This window comes from Dermochelys coriacea, chromosome 1 (genome assembly GCF_009764565.3).
Source record: "Dermochelys coriacea isolate rDerCor1 chromosome 1, rDerCor1.pri.v4, whole genome shotgun sequence".
NCBI classification, from domain to species: Eukaryota; Metazoa; Chordata; order Testudines; family Dermochelyidae; genus Dermochelys; species Dermochelys coriacea.
The window spans coordinates 132,047,817-132,062,795 of NC_050068.2; the positions used below are offsets into that span (position 1 = coordinate 132,047,817).

Below are 14,979 nucleotides of genomic sequence, written 5' to 3' on the forward strand. Positions count from 1 at the left end.
CTATAGACCGTACACCCCTCTAGTGCCCTTTGCCAGCACAGTGTAGACAAGCCGCAGGATTACCTGGTGTCCTAGATCCACAGGATGGGTGTTATGGCCCCCAGCCTTGGAGCAGTCTGTAGGAAGAATCTCTCCCGTATGGCAGACTTCCTTAGGGGTCTCTCTTTTTCTCCAAGATAAGCCACACAATCTCACCACCTCCTTAGACTAGGCCTGCAGCACTCCTGCTTCATGTCGTGAGCTCTGTTCAGCTAGTCTAAATGCAACCAACTATTGATGGAGAATTGTACTCTTTTTAGGGATCAGTGCACCTCTCCAAGCATTTGCAGTGACTCTCACACAGCGTTGTCAAAACAGTAGGGTTTATTAGTCATCTGGAACACAGCAGAGAAAGTTCTTAAATTGTCATAGAGGAATGCGATTAAAGCATAGTCCATTCTGGTTAGCTCAGAGCCCAACCATAGTGAGCCCCATCCATCAGACTCCCAGGTGTGCTTGCCTTCTTCCCGCAGTCCATGCTTAACCCCCCCTCCGGACCTTTGTTCTCCCACTGGGGAAATGCTGCTTGGCTTCCTGCAGAGAGGTGGGCCAATCTATGGTGATGTTTGCAGGTGTCAATGACTGGGCAACTGGATCTGCCATTGTACTCTCAGGAACTCCACTGATATGAGACTTAAGACCCAGACAGCTAGGCACCCTTGGTACCTGTGTCTTAGCCTGTCTGAGACCCCTAGGTAACAATGCAGCATATAGGGAAACTGAGGCACAATAGGTTTCATACAAATATTACAAAAAATTCCCACTTTTTCACACTTGGTGTGACCTTTTTGCTTGAAATCAGGCGTTTTGTTTATTTCAGACACTGTCCTGTTTATCAGCCTTAGAAGGAAAGAAACACGAGGTTTTTTTAAAATACAGAAACAAAATTATAGTACTACATTTATCAGCACTGCAAACCTTAGGTATCTGAGTCATTGTTTTACCTCCCACCATGACCTGCTTGGGAATACAGCATCTTCAGCTGTTGAACAAAATGTGCAATGGCACCCACGCAGCTTGAATTTTTCTACTTTGTCTCCAGACAGCACACTGAGGAACTAGTGATGACTTGATTCACTTATCAAGTTTTCATGTTGTGACACAACATAATTTCAGTGTAATTTCAAATATGATGTAGTTGATGCAAGGGACTAAGCTCAGTGTGCTATATGGAAAAATGGAGGTTTGGTGCCTTATTCAAAAAAATTTAATAATGAGTGATCTTTATATTACCTGAACTAGGTTTTTCAACTCTCTGTTTTAAAGTAAGGTACTTTGGAAGAAAGGGGGTGGAAAACTGTGACATTTTGAAGTTAAAATAGAAATAACCATATTTTGAGCTACCTTTTAAAAATGAAATCAAATATGAGTACACACTAATTTTTTAATGCCTGTGGAAATAACACCTGCAATAAGTAAAGGAAGGTTTTCACTGTAGAATCGTGTTGAGATCAATAGATTGATAAAGTGGCAATGTAACCGTTGATGTCAGATTTCCTTTTGTTGTGTTTCATTGCTCAAACATTCGTTTTTTTTTAAAAGAAAAACTTGTAGTCCCTCTTACACTTGCCCAGTCTCATTTCCAAATACAGATAACAAAAGCTCCAGTGGCACAAATGAAATAATGGACTGTGAAACCTTTTACTTTTCTGTTACAGCTTCTTTTCTCAGCTCACAGTATCTCTCCAGCCTCCCCTAAGCAGAGAACAAACCTGCCTTCTTTCTGGGTCTCCGAGGTACTTTTACTTGCTCTCTTTTCTGATGTGTCTTTCTCTTGTGAGCACAACTCAACTATACTTCTTGTGCTTGGCACCAACCTTGAGTTGCTTCAACATGGTGACTACAAAGCAAAAAGAAATACAGACTTGGAGTAAAACAAAAATATCTGTATAAGATGAGACAGGACTTGTTGGCCACAGCAATACTTCATGCTGTAGGGACAAAGACTCCATCTGATTTATTCGTTAAGTCTAATATAGACTTTGATCCAAAATATTGTGCCTTTATTTTCTGTTTCTAAAAGATATCCCTTCCCCTCTCTTCCCTCACCCTATCAGTACCAGTGTATTTGACGCTTTTGTCAGTGTGCACTCATTTTGCATCAGTAATTTATATCTGCAAATTTAAACCCCAAGATTATGTTAATTTTACCATATTAATGAGGGCTGTGAATTATGTTGTCTACTATGCCATTTTAAAATAATAATAGAGAGCAATCTTGTTTGGTAATCTGCATTTAGTTAGACACTGCATTCGTTACTTACTTGGAAATTGAAAGAAATGTTAATTGAGTGTTGAAGGCCATACAAGAAAACCATTCTTTTAATTTACACAAAAATTAGAAGAAAATTGTCTTGCATGTTCAGATATACCACATGCATTGTAGTGCCTCAGGTAACTCAAAGCTATGTCACATTGCATGATACAAAATAACCTAATTTAGACCGACATTGTGCTTTGACTCATCACATTACATTAGAAATACAATATTATATATATTTTAAAGTAGGTTGTAGCTGTTAGTCAATATTATATGGCAGACATAATCTGTCTCCAAGCTTCCCAGTACTTCTGTAGCAATACACAGGAGGAAATAATAGCACAGTAACTGACTAATGATTTTTCTTCTGTTTCTAGGCAAGCTAATACAGGATTCCCAGAAGATAAACTAGGAGAACAAAGGGCTCAGCCGGACCAAAATTTAGGATACAAATGGAAGGCATCTGTTAGACCATTTCACACAAGAGAACCTATTGTCTTGTCTCAGGAGAGCCGGGGAAGGTCCGGGACATTGCCCAGTGATTACAGATACTCCCAGGAAAACGTGAATGAGAAAAGCAAGGATTGCAGCTTGCCCCTTCTCACTTATTCTGAGCCACAGATATTGCAGGAGAGCCACTCCTGCCCGCCACAAGGCAGAGGAGAGGAAAGTCAGTGGACAGAGCTGACGTTGCTGAACAAGAGACGTGGACCTGCCCCTCAGAGGCCTCCCCCACCCAAACGAGATAATAAGTACAGGGGTCAGGACAATTCCAGCTCACTCAGCACCTCTTCAGAATCACTGCTGGCAGTACCCAGCAAGCCCATTCAGTCCATTTCCACCAGCTCTGGTGAGGTAATTACAGGTTACACTCAGAGTCCTTCAGCATTCAATGGAAAACTAAAGAACGCTCATACTCAGGGGCTCCGGCAAACAGCATCCACAGAGAATGTGTGTCAGCACTTAGAAGAGAAAGCACATCTAAAATCTGAATCTGTATTGTCTTCAAAGTATTACTACCTTCAGAAACCTGGAATGGAGACATCAAGATCCCCTTCACCTCAGTTTGCTCCACAGAAGCTGACTGACAAGCCTCCTGTATCTGTCCAGGATGAGAACCCAGCAAGGTATTGTGCCTTTACAATTATGTGCCTTTTAGAAGCCCCTTCCCCATGTTAGGTTTTGTTAATAATTGGCTGTTGCTTTTAGTGAAGAAGTGTGAAGAAACCTCCTTTGGGTCTATTCAGTATTAACCTTTCCAGCATGTCTTGCAAGTGACACACTTCTGTAGGGCAATAGCAATTGCTGCAATAAATATCTAAACCATATTTGAAATTCCAGTTAATTCCATTGGAATCATTCAACTGGTCTGTCTTGATTTTTGCTGAAGGACAGTAGATCAATAGAAATGCTCCTCTGTTCTAAAATTTTAACTGGAATTTCCATTGTGGAAACTATCTAGATGGGATGAAATGTTTTGCCCAATTATGCATGGTTTCTAAGACACTACATACAGGGAGCTAAAACAATTATTGTGCATGAAAATTGCATTCATTTTGGTGGCACCTATTCCAGAAGCTTACATGTGAGGTACACTTATCATTATCTGCAAGTTATGAATTTTGAGGGTTTTTTTGGTTTGTTTTTTTTCCAAATAGAAGTTTTTAATGCAGCTTGGCATTCCTGAGCAGCCTGCTGATGATGGTTGCTAACAAGTGGCATCTCTTTTTATATCACCTGACTTGGAAGCCAATGTCGGAGAATGTAAACCAGTCTTCTCCCTCCCCCTACCACTCCTCCTCTCCCATTTTAATACACGTTGTGTCTGATGTTGAAGCAAATATAAGCTGGTTCATAATCTGCTGTATGGCATCCCATGCTGCCAATGTCATAAACAGAGGCAAAATGGGTGAGGTAATATCTTATTGGACCAACTTCTGTTTCAAGCTTGCACAGAGCTGCTCTTCAGATCTGGGAAATGTACTCAGTGTGTCACAGTTAAATACAAAGTAAACACAACCTTGTTTTTACCTGTGACATTCTGATTACATTTCCCAGAGCTGAAGAAAAGCTCTGTGTAAGCTTATCTTTCTCACCAACAGAAGTTGGTCCAATCCTCACCCACCTTGTCTCTCTAATATCCTGGGACCGACATGGGACCTGCAACAACATTGCATACAGTAATGTCATACAGTCATTTTCCTGCTATATAATAAACCCTTCCAGGAGGCTCAGGAATACAAGTTTTCATTAAACACTTAATATGACATTATAATTCGTGGTTGAAAAGTGCAGACAAACAATACTCACTAAATGAGTATTGAGGTTGCTATGCTGAGTGAAAGAGGCATATTTTTCTTTAAAGGTCAGCAATTATATATTTTCTTTCGATATGTTCCCGGTGTGTTCTCTGTATGAATGTCTGGTTATTTTCCACAGTAGTGATATAGATTTATCCAGGCTATTTTCAGTTTTTCAGGATCAAAAATGGCATTTGTAAAATGAAAGAATTTTTGACAGATTAATGTTGCTGTTGCATGTTTTCTAGATTTTTTGCACCTTATGATTTTCATAAAATGTGATTTCACAGCTAGCAAATTACCTTTTCCTTTTCTGAACACTTTTTGTGGAAGAAGGTCTGTTGTTTTTAATGAAGCCTCTCTAGAAGACAGTATCCTTCAGTAATCATTTGTTTTACCTTAGTAAAGAACTTGAGGACTCCAGAAGGTTAAAGTTTTGTTTGTGTGTGGGGTGTTTTGTTTTGAGGGTTTTTTGGGAGGGGCGTATTTTTTAAGCTCATGAATTTGGTGAAATACTTGCATTGTAATCCATTAATTATAAATTGCTATAATTTTGTTTCTTTAAAGACCTAGTATTTTCTTTGTTCAATAAAAGGAAATTCAGATACTGAAAACTACATCTCAATTCCTTGATGGTTACATTAGAAAGAAAAATAAGGAAACATATTCAATGTATTTATAAATGATCTGGAAAAGCGGGTGAACATAAGGCAACATTTGCAGATGATACAAAATTATTTAAGATAGTTAAGGCCAAAGCTGACTGCAAAGAGATCTTACTAACCTGGTTGACTGGGCAACAAAATGGCAGCTGAAATTCAATACTGATAAATGCCAAATAATCCATATTGGAAAACATAATCCCAAGTATACATAAAAAATGATGGGGTCTAAATTAGTTGTAACCACTAAAGAAAGAAATCTAGGAGTCATCATGGATCGTTCTCTGCATCTACTCAATGCAGTGGCAATGAAAAAAGCGAACAATGATAGAAACCATTAGGGAAAGGATAGATGATAAGACAGAAAATATCATAATACCTTTATAAATCCATGTACACCCACACCTTGAGTATAGCATGCAGTTCTGGTTGCCCTATCTCAAAAAAGATATATTGGCATTGGAAAAGGTACAGGGAAGGACTACAGAAATTATTAGGAGCATGGAACAGCTTCCATGTGAGGAGAGATTAAAAAGACTGGGACTATTCAGTTTAGAGAAGAGATGACTAAGGGAGGAGATGATCGAGGTCTATAAAATCATGAATGATGTAGAGAAAGTGAATAAGGAAGTGTTATTTACCCCTTCACATAATATAAGGACCACGGGTCATCCAGTGAAATTAATAGACAGCCCATTTAAAACAAACATAAGAAAGAACGTCTTCACACAATGCACAGTCAACCTGTGGAACTCATTGCCGGGAGATGTTGTGAAAGCAAAAAAATATAACTGGGTTAAAAAAAAAGAATTAGATAACTTCATGGAGGATAGGTCCATCCATGGCTATTAACCAAGATGGTCAGGGATGCAACCCCATGCTCTGGGTGTCCCTAAACCTCTGACTGACAGAAGCTAGGGTTGCCAATTTTGGTTGGACATATTCCTGAAGTTTTCATCAAATTACATAATCTTCAATTAAAAATTAAACTTTAATTCCTGGAGCCTCCAGGACTATCCTGGAGGGCTGGCAATCCTACCAGGACTGGACAACAGGGGATGGATTATTTGATAATAGACTGTTCTGTTCATTCTCTCTGAAGCATTTGACACTAGCCACTGTCAAAAGACAGGATGGATCATTGGCCTGACCCAGCATGACTATTCTTATTACAATAAGTGAAATATAGCATATGATCTCCAATCCCTAGGTACAGTGGTTAATTACAGTAATGAGTTCCTTACCGTACTGCATTGTGAATGGATATTGAAAAATACATGGTAAATTAAGTTTATTTGGCATTGCCTTTTTAAACAACTTTAATGTCAATGTGCCTGATTATATGCACATATATTGGTTGACATTTTGAAAGCAGTGTATGGGGATTTAGCCATACATCTTTCATTAACACTTTAAAAATGTCCACCACTGTCCTTGAGTATGAGTACAATTTATTGTCCTCAAATTACTCACCTAATGAAACAGTTACTGTAACAAGTGGGAAAATGTGTGTCATAGCTCTGTTCTCTATTGTATTTATTTCATAAGTGGACTACATTGAGTAGTTTAGCATAAATATACAATTTAACAAATGATATTTAACAATTTCTGATTCCTTGCATGCCAATTTTCAGGAATGTTAGTGTGTGTACTGTAGGCTTCTAGTGTCTGATACTGTTAATACATATCTGACTTTCTATAGGGAAGATGTCTTGCTGATAATGTAAATTGGATAGGCATGGCAATTTCTGCAACATCTCAGCTAGAATTATTTTATTGCATAGAGAAATACACTGTACTTATGGTGTGTAAAATATAGTTATAATTGAAAACTTTCTTAAAAGAGTTAAGGTTGAGGTTAAGGTTGAGAGTGCATTTCAAAGTATTTCCAGTAAAATTATACTTTTTTAACCAAATACTCTTCAAAAATGCCACAATCATTAGTAAATTTGGAATTTAATAGTTCTCCACTTCAATATAATTCTCCTTCATTTACCATTGCCCCACCTGACTTAACCATCCAACTTTAACTTTGAATTCTGAAATTTGCACACACAAAAACTGCCAATTACAAAATAAAGGGCAGGAATATTACATAGTCCCATTTATATTTAAGAGAGACATTTCCAGTAAGCTATTGAATAGCTTGCTACCAAAAATAATCTTGTGTGTATTAATTTCTAAACAATATAGTTAATATGATTAAATATCCAAACCTGTAAGCAGTCCTTTTTTTGCATACCTCTCCATACCTTTGCAGGCCCCTTTAACCTCAGTCTCAAAACTCTCTACCCTTTCCATGTACTTATATAACCATACAAGATGCAAAACCAGCTTATCACACACAAAACACCTTATCAGTCATTCCACTCTTTTTATTCCTATGGACATTCTTCTAGTCCACCAACACATCATACTGTGAGAAAACCTTCTTCAGTGTTCATGTGGCTTCATGGATTTTTAAGGCAGAAGGGACAAACTACTCTGACCCCTTGTATATCACAGGCCATAGAATTTCACCCAGTTACCTACCCCAGCACTGAATCCAATAACTTGTATGCCCTGGGATTATGTCTCTTTGGAAATCTTGACTACATATTTAGACTGACTGCTCACAAGATGTCATGGGGATTTGGATGCTCAACTAATCTTAATGAGATTTGGGTGTCCAATCCTTTAGGGAGTGTGGACAATCTGTCTTAATATGTAAAATCAGCAGTGTGTTCTCAACAGCATATTTCGTTGTAGGACAAAACCAGGGGGGCAAAGTTAAGTTTGCATGGGGCAGTAAGGAGCAGGCTGGTTCCCTTACCTGTACATCTTGTAGGTCTTTTAACAAGTATACAATTTTTGTATTTTTTTTAATTTTTTTGTAATTTTTGCGCAGTTTGGGGTAGGAGGGAGCCTTGGCTGGACTCCATTCAAGCACTCTTTCAACCTGATCTCTTCAACTACATTTTTGTTGTTTGTTTGTGATTTTCTCTGTTTTCTTAATGGGCACCAAAAATGTAAATTGGATTAGGACATAGGGAGAGGAGGTGAGGAAAGCCATGCTCCAACAGACAGGGTCTCTTAAGAGATCCCCCACTCAAACCTGGCTCCTCTTCTGCAGATTTCAGCAAGTTCATAGATTCATAAATTTCAAGGCCAGAAGGGACCATTATGATCACCTAGTCTGACCTCCTGTATAACACAGGCCATAGAACTTCCCCCTGAAAAGAATTCCTAGAGCATAGCTTTTGGAAAAACATCCAAGCTTGATTTAAATTTATCAGCGATAGAGACTCACCACGACCCTTGGTTCAATTAGGCTTTTGGTTCAACACTGATTTGCTTCTACTCTGGTTACTTTAGGATTAGTGGGATGCCTTTGGCCAGGTTTCGGAGTGCTTTTAATCATTTGTTATACAGTGCCTGGGTACTATGTAAAATTTGCCACACTTCATGTGCAGTGGGGAAGCTTTCATCATATGAGCAGCTCTAGGCATTTAACATATTCTAGATATTTAACTTGTTTAATTACAGGTTTCAGAGTAGCAGCCGTGTTAGTCTGTATTCACAAAAAGAAAAGGAGTACTTGTGGCACCTTAGAGACTAACAAATTTATTTGACCATTATTTGACCGGAGAGATTGAAGTGTTCTCCGACTGGTTTTTGAATGTTATAATTCTTGACATCTGATTTGTGTCCATTTATTCTTTTAAGTAGAGACTGTCCAGTTTGACCAAGGTACATGGCAGAGGGGCATTGCTGGCACATGATGGCATATATCACATTGGTAGATGCGCAGGTGAATGAGCCTCTGATACTGTGGCTGATGTGATTAGGCCCTATGATGGTGTCCCCTGAATGAACAATCTCTACGGTCACTCGATTTACAGACCTGAGGGTGGCTATCTTTCAACAAAAAAACTTCAAAAACAGACTCCAACGAGAGACTGCTGAATTGGAATTAATTTGCAAACTGGATACAATTAACTTAGGCTTGAATAGAGACTGGGAGTGGATGGTCATTACACAAAGTAAAACTATTTCCCCATGGTATTTCTCCCTCCCACCCCACCCCCCACTGTTCCTCTGATATTCTTGTTAACTGCTGGAATTAGCCTACCTGCTTGTCACCATGAAAGGTTTTCCTCCTTCCCCCCCCCTGCTGTTGGTGATGGCTTATCTTAAGTGATCACTCTCCTTACAGTGTGTATGATAAACCCATTGTTTCATGTTTCCCCATGTTATTTCTCCCCCCCCACCCCACCCCCCACTGTTCCTCAGATGTTCTTGTTAATTGCTGGAAATGGCCCACCTTGATTATCACCACAAAAGGTTTTCCTCCTCCCCCCGCCCCCGCTGGTAATAGCTCATCTTAAGTGATCACTCTCCTTACAGTGAGTATAATAAAACCCATTGTTTCATGTTCTCTGTGTGTGTATATAAATCTCCTCACTGTATTTTCCACTGAATGCATCCGATGAAGTGAGCTGTAGCTCACGAAAGCTTATGCTCAAATAAATTCGTTAGTTTCTAAGGTGCCTCAAGTACTCCTTTTCTTTTAACTGGTTCAAGTCTCCACCTTTCCATCCATCCATGGATGTATGCCTTCCCCAATCCCCTGCACCCACCTTCTGTAACTCCATCTCTCCAAAGTCTGCTGTCCTCTGCCCCCACCTCTATGTCCTCTGCCTCTTAGAGTGCTATAGTATCTCCCTTCCACTCCCCATGCTCCTCCCCAGGTTCTTTGCACTCCGATCGATACCTCCTCAAGGTCTCTGCACCTGTATTGGTGCATTCCCTTGCGCACACATTCTTTGTGCATCCCCTGTCACGTCCAACCTCATTCCATGCCTTTTTCCCCTGCCCTACTCCCCTTCAGTCATCTCCTCCATATTCAGCCAATCCGTTTCCCCCTACTTTTACTCCTGAGGGAATTCTGTGCCCCAAAATTAAAAATTCTGCACCAAAAAAATTAATTAAATTCTGCACACAATATTTTAAAATTCTGCAAATTGTATTTGTCAAAATAATACTATATAATCACGCCAGTTTCAATTATTTTGGTAATTTATTTCAAAATACCTGTCAGCAAGTATATCTGTAACAATACAGACACACACACAACAGTTCCCCAGGAGTAGAGAGTTAAAGAAAACCCTATAACAACCCAGTTCCTGTTTCTCTGCTCCCTCCCCCTCCGGGGCCCAGCCGGGGGACCAGACACTCACACCCCATTCTCCCCAGAGCCCAGCCCTGCCCCCTCGAGTCCAGCCCTGCCCCCTCAGCAAAGACATTCTCACCTCCTTCCCCACCAGAGCCTAGCTGTGTACCCACGCCCCCCCCCGGCCCAGACACTTACACCCTGTACCCCACAGAGCCCAACGCGCCCCCCCAGTCCAGACACTCACACCCTCTACCCCCCAGAGCCCAAGTATCCAGAGGGAGAAACAGCCTGATATTGGGTCCCAGGCTTACACAGAGTTTCCTGCGTGCCAAGTCCTTTCTTCAGGACGTGCTGGGAACCCTCCAGTTCCCTCCCACTTCCCCCTAGCCTTGTCTTCTATTTGCAAGCTGCACTCTGCCACGTCCAGCGTCCCCTAGTGGTGGCCAACATCTCTGCAGCTCATTGAGGGGGATGGGGGGGAAGGAAATTCTGCAGGTACACCATTTTCTGCAAAATTCTGCATTGCGCAGTGGCACAGAATTCTCCCAGAAGTACAACTTTGTGCCCCCCTCCTGCCTAGTACATGGTCATTCAAAAAGCAGAGAAGATACCTACCTGCAGTCCTACTGTGTGATCCCCACCCAATCCATGTCTCTTCTGGTCCTTTGTCCCCCGCTCTATATCTGATTCTTTCTCCTCCTCATTTCTCCCCAGTCCCCTATCCCCCACAATCTCCATATTCCCTTTACACACACACACACACACACACACACACACACACATTTAGGGCACTTCTGACTAAGTGAACTGTGGGGAAGTTTCCATAGCCAAGCTGCATTCAAAACTTTTATTTGGAAAAAAAACAAACAAAAAACCCTCAAAATTCATAATTTGCAGATAATGATAATTGTACCTCACATGTAAGCTTCTGGAATAGGTGCCACCAAAATGAATTCAATTTTCTTGCACAATAATTGTTTTAGCTCCCTGTATATAGTGGATTAGAAACCACTCATAGTTGGGCAAAACATTTTAAAACACCTTTATTTTCCAAATTCCTTTTCTGAATTTTACTAAATTTCTGGGAAAATCTCTATTCTCAAGTACAAGAGGCTGGATGCCAGATTTCGTGGGATCACTTTCTTGTTTGGGGTCATTAGGAGATAATAAAAACTGGGAGTATGATGGGACTCTGGTTTCAAAATTTACTACAGAGCAGCAACAGCCACTCTTCAATAATTTATGCTATGGAAACAATTATGCCGTTTTGTGGGCTCAATTTAGTGATAGCCATAAGTGTAGTTTATATGAGGATTTGGAATTTCATACAATAGATTAGGAAATATGTAATGGGTTTTATGGGTGTGTATGTGCATGCATCAGTTTGAATGTGCTTCAGAGGAGATTTTCAAAAGCACCCACTGTTGGTCTCCCTCTGTTCCCACTGAAGTCAAGAGGAATTTTACCACTGACTTCAGATAGATCGGAGTTATGGTAATGCTTACCACTCTAGAAAATCTCACCATATATATTTGATACTGGACAGTGTGATAACACTATCGCTCAACTGATGCTTGCTATTTTAGTGTAGAATTCTTGTCTTTCATTTTTAAGGTGGGTTTTTTTCTTCCTTATGATTTTTTTTTAAGAAAAAAGAAATAAGGTCCTTTTTCAGCAAAGCTCTTAAACATGTCCTTTGTGCATAAGTCCAATTGAAGTCACTGGTTCTTAAACACATGCTTAAGTGATTTGCTGAATCATGAGCTGAGAGAGCTTGGAGTGAAAGACAGAGTTGAGTGTGAACTTTCCAATATGACTGACAGTCTGAAAAGATCCTTACTGGAGAAGGATTTGAGGTGTGGTTTTTCCCCCTTATTTTAAGAAGAATTATTTTTTTAGATCTATCAGAATATTGCATATGCAGTATAATCAAAATATCACCTACATATGTCATTTCATATAGGGTGAGTGAATGTGTGTAATATAGTCTGTATATTCATACAGACACAAATATAAATATATAGATTACTGTTGCAGAGGAGTACAATATTGACTTATTTTCTGTTCTCCATGAAAGTACAGTAAAGTATAGCTTTATTTTTAATTCTGGGACACACCCACACATATAGCCAAGCAGCTATATGTGTATGTCTCTCAATCACTAATCTAAAAGAAAGCCAGCTAGCAGAAACCAGATATTTTACCAGTGTTCCTTTGCTTGGGCTAAACCTTCCAAACCCACAACATTATAGCAATAATTTTAAACTTTCTTCAAACTTGAAACCACCCCATCTGTGTTTTGGTTTTATATTGTACATACAGCACACACACTCCAGTAGTGTAAACAGAGCTGCTGTTTATCTAACATGTTATTTTGTAATTTAAAATCTAAATTACCATTAAAAAAGACATGTTCTTGATTGAATGTCTTGTCTTAAGCACAAGATAGCTCAGCAGTATATATTAGAGGATCCCTGCAATAGGCTGTCACTGACAAAACAATGCAGAATTGAATATAATTAAGGCTCTGATTTAATCATGGAAGTCACGGAATCCATGACTTCCAAAGACCTCCATGATTTCAGCCTGTGCTGGCTGGGAGCTACAGGTCCCCTGCTGCCTGCAGGTACCCCGCAGCTCCTGGTCACCACGGTCAGCAAGGGAGACCCCTGCCACTCCCCCATGCCCCACCTTCCCAGCGAACGTCAGGGGGAATCTCCACTGCTCCCGGCCGCTGAGGGTGGCAGAGGAACCTCCACCACTCCCAGCCACCATGGGCGGCATGGGGTACCCAGCAGCAAGGGGGATCCCCGATGCTCTCATCCACTGCAGGCAGCAGGGGAGACCCCCGCTGGCAAGAGGGACCCCCGCCGCTCCCGGCCACTGTGCGCCCAGAGCCACAGAGCGCCCAGCCGCTGCAGGAGGCGGGGGGAACTGCCAGCAGAAGGGGAGCCCGGAGCTCCCAACCTCTTCCTGCTTCCCCCCGGTTGCCCAGGCTACTCATTTTGTCATGGGTATTCTTAGTAACAGTCAAGGACAGGTCACAGGCTTCCATGAATTTTTCATTATTGCCCATGACCTGTCCATGATCTTTACTAAAAATATCCGTGACAAAAACTTAAGCTTAAATATAATTATTCTTTTTTGAGTAGCTGTTTTTCTTCTTCTTTCCCTCTTTCTTAAATATTTTTTCTTTTTTTTCTATTTATGCAAAGATAAACTAGGTTCTGATTATGAAACTTTCATATTTTATGTGCAAAGTTTTTTTAAAAAATGCATTTTTTATAAACTCATGTTTTGAACTGTTTCAAGACGGTTGTAAGTATCATACTTTGTCAGTCCTGTAGCCTGTAGAAAAGTCATGTTTTGTGTAGTGTGAGGCTAATGCTGGAGATCTGTGTAAGTGAAATAATAATTTACTTTTAAAATGTCTGAGAAAAGGTAGATGCCTAAGTTGAGGGTTTGAGATGTGATATGAGAAGAGGTTTCCTTGTATTAATAAATGGATCTTTGTTAGCATACAGACAGACCTTTTCCCTTTTTATGGATAAGAATCAGCATAAAAAGATGTTGAATTTACAACAGTTAATTTCCCTTTCTTTTTTTCCAGAATTGAAAGAGTGATAGATAACAACACTACAGTAAAAATGGTTCCCATCAAGATAGTTCATTCTGAGAGCAATGCAGAGAAGGAAAGTCGCCAGAACCTCGTGAGCACCATGGAGCCTCCTGCCTTACCTAGTGGTTTGGAGAAGGACCAGATTAAAACACTCAGTACTTCTGAGCAATCCTACTCACGTTTCTGTGCTTACACAAGGCGGGGTGTAGAACCAGAGCCTGAGAGCAAAACCAGACTCCCTGACTCACAATCAACCGAAGCACTTGGGAACAACTTGAAGGACAGTGATGCCTCCATCCCTGTAATCAGCTACATGAAGGCCAAAGAGAAGACCTTTGAAGACTGGAAGTCTGAGGAACTAGCCAGAGAGATTGTGGGAAAAGATAAATCTCTAGCAGATATTTTGGATCCTAATGTGAAAATAAAAACTACGATGGATCTGATGGTGGGAATCTTCCCTAAAGACGAACACCTCTTAGAAGAAGCTCAACAACGCAGAAAGCTCCTACCAAAAGTTCCTTCTCCAAAAATTGCAGAGGAAAAGTGAGTAAAGTGTTTCCACAATCCAGTGACCTTTCCCCTGTTGCTGTCCAACTTTGTATTTTTCCCTAAACATTTAAGGATCCTTCTTCATACTGTTCATTTTTAAGTTTTCCCATTAAAATGGCGTTTTTGGCAGTGTTATTTATTGACCAGATCAATAATCACAGGAGCAAAAATTAGAGTCCTATTGCAAAGAACATATATATGTTAAGCTCTGTACGAGTTAGTTATGGTGTAAAATATTTATTACATTACACCACAACCAAACTGGGAAAAGCTAAACAAACACATAAGAGAGTTTGGGAAGTAACAATTAGAATTCTATCATGAGACATTTCTCAAAGACTTTAGAAATTTCACTAAGACCGTCCAGTGTGATGAGGTCCAGACAGGGAAAGGAG

At 40.2% G+C, this 14,979-nt stretch overlaps 1 protein-coding gene across 10 annotated transcripts in view; it reads left to right on the forward strand.

The window, feature by feature from the left end:
- SHROOM2 (shroom family member 2) overlaps positions 1–14,979 on the forward strand; it is a 182,669-nt gene that overhangs the window by 152,377 nt on the left and 15,313 nt on the right. For 6 of the 10 annotated variants that reach the window (XM_038386783.2, XM_038386784.2, XM_038386791.2 and 3 more), the window contains 3 exons: positions 1,698–1,775; positions 2,677–3,426; positions 14,027–14,578. In XM_038386783.2, coding sequence (XP_038242711.1) covers positions 1,698–1,775; positions 2,677–3,426; positions 14,027–14,578 — 1,380 coding nt within the window. The remainder of the gene's footprint in view (positions 1–1,697; positions 1,776–2,676; positions 3,427–14,026; positions 14,579–14,979) is intronic. The other 4 variants (XM_043500823.1, XM_043500917.1, XM_043501120.1 and 1 more) reach the window with 1 other exon arrangement.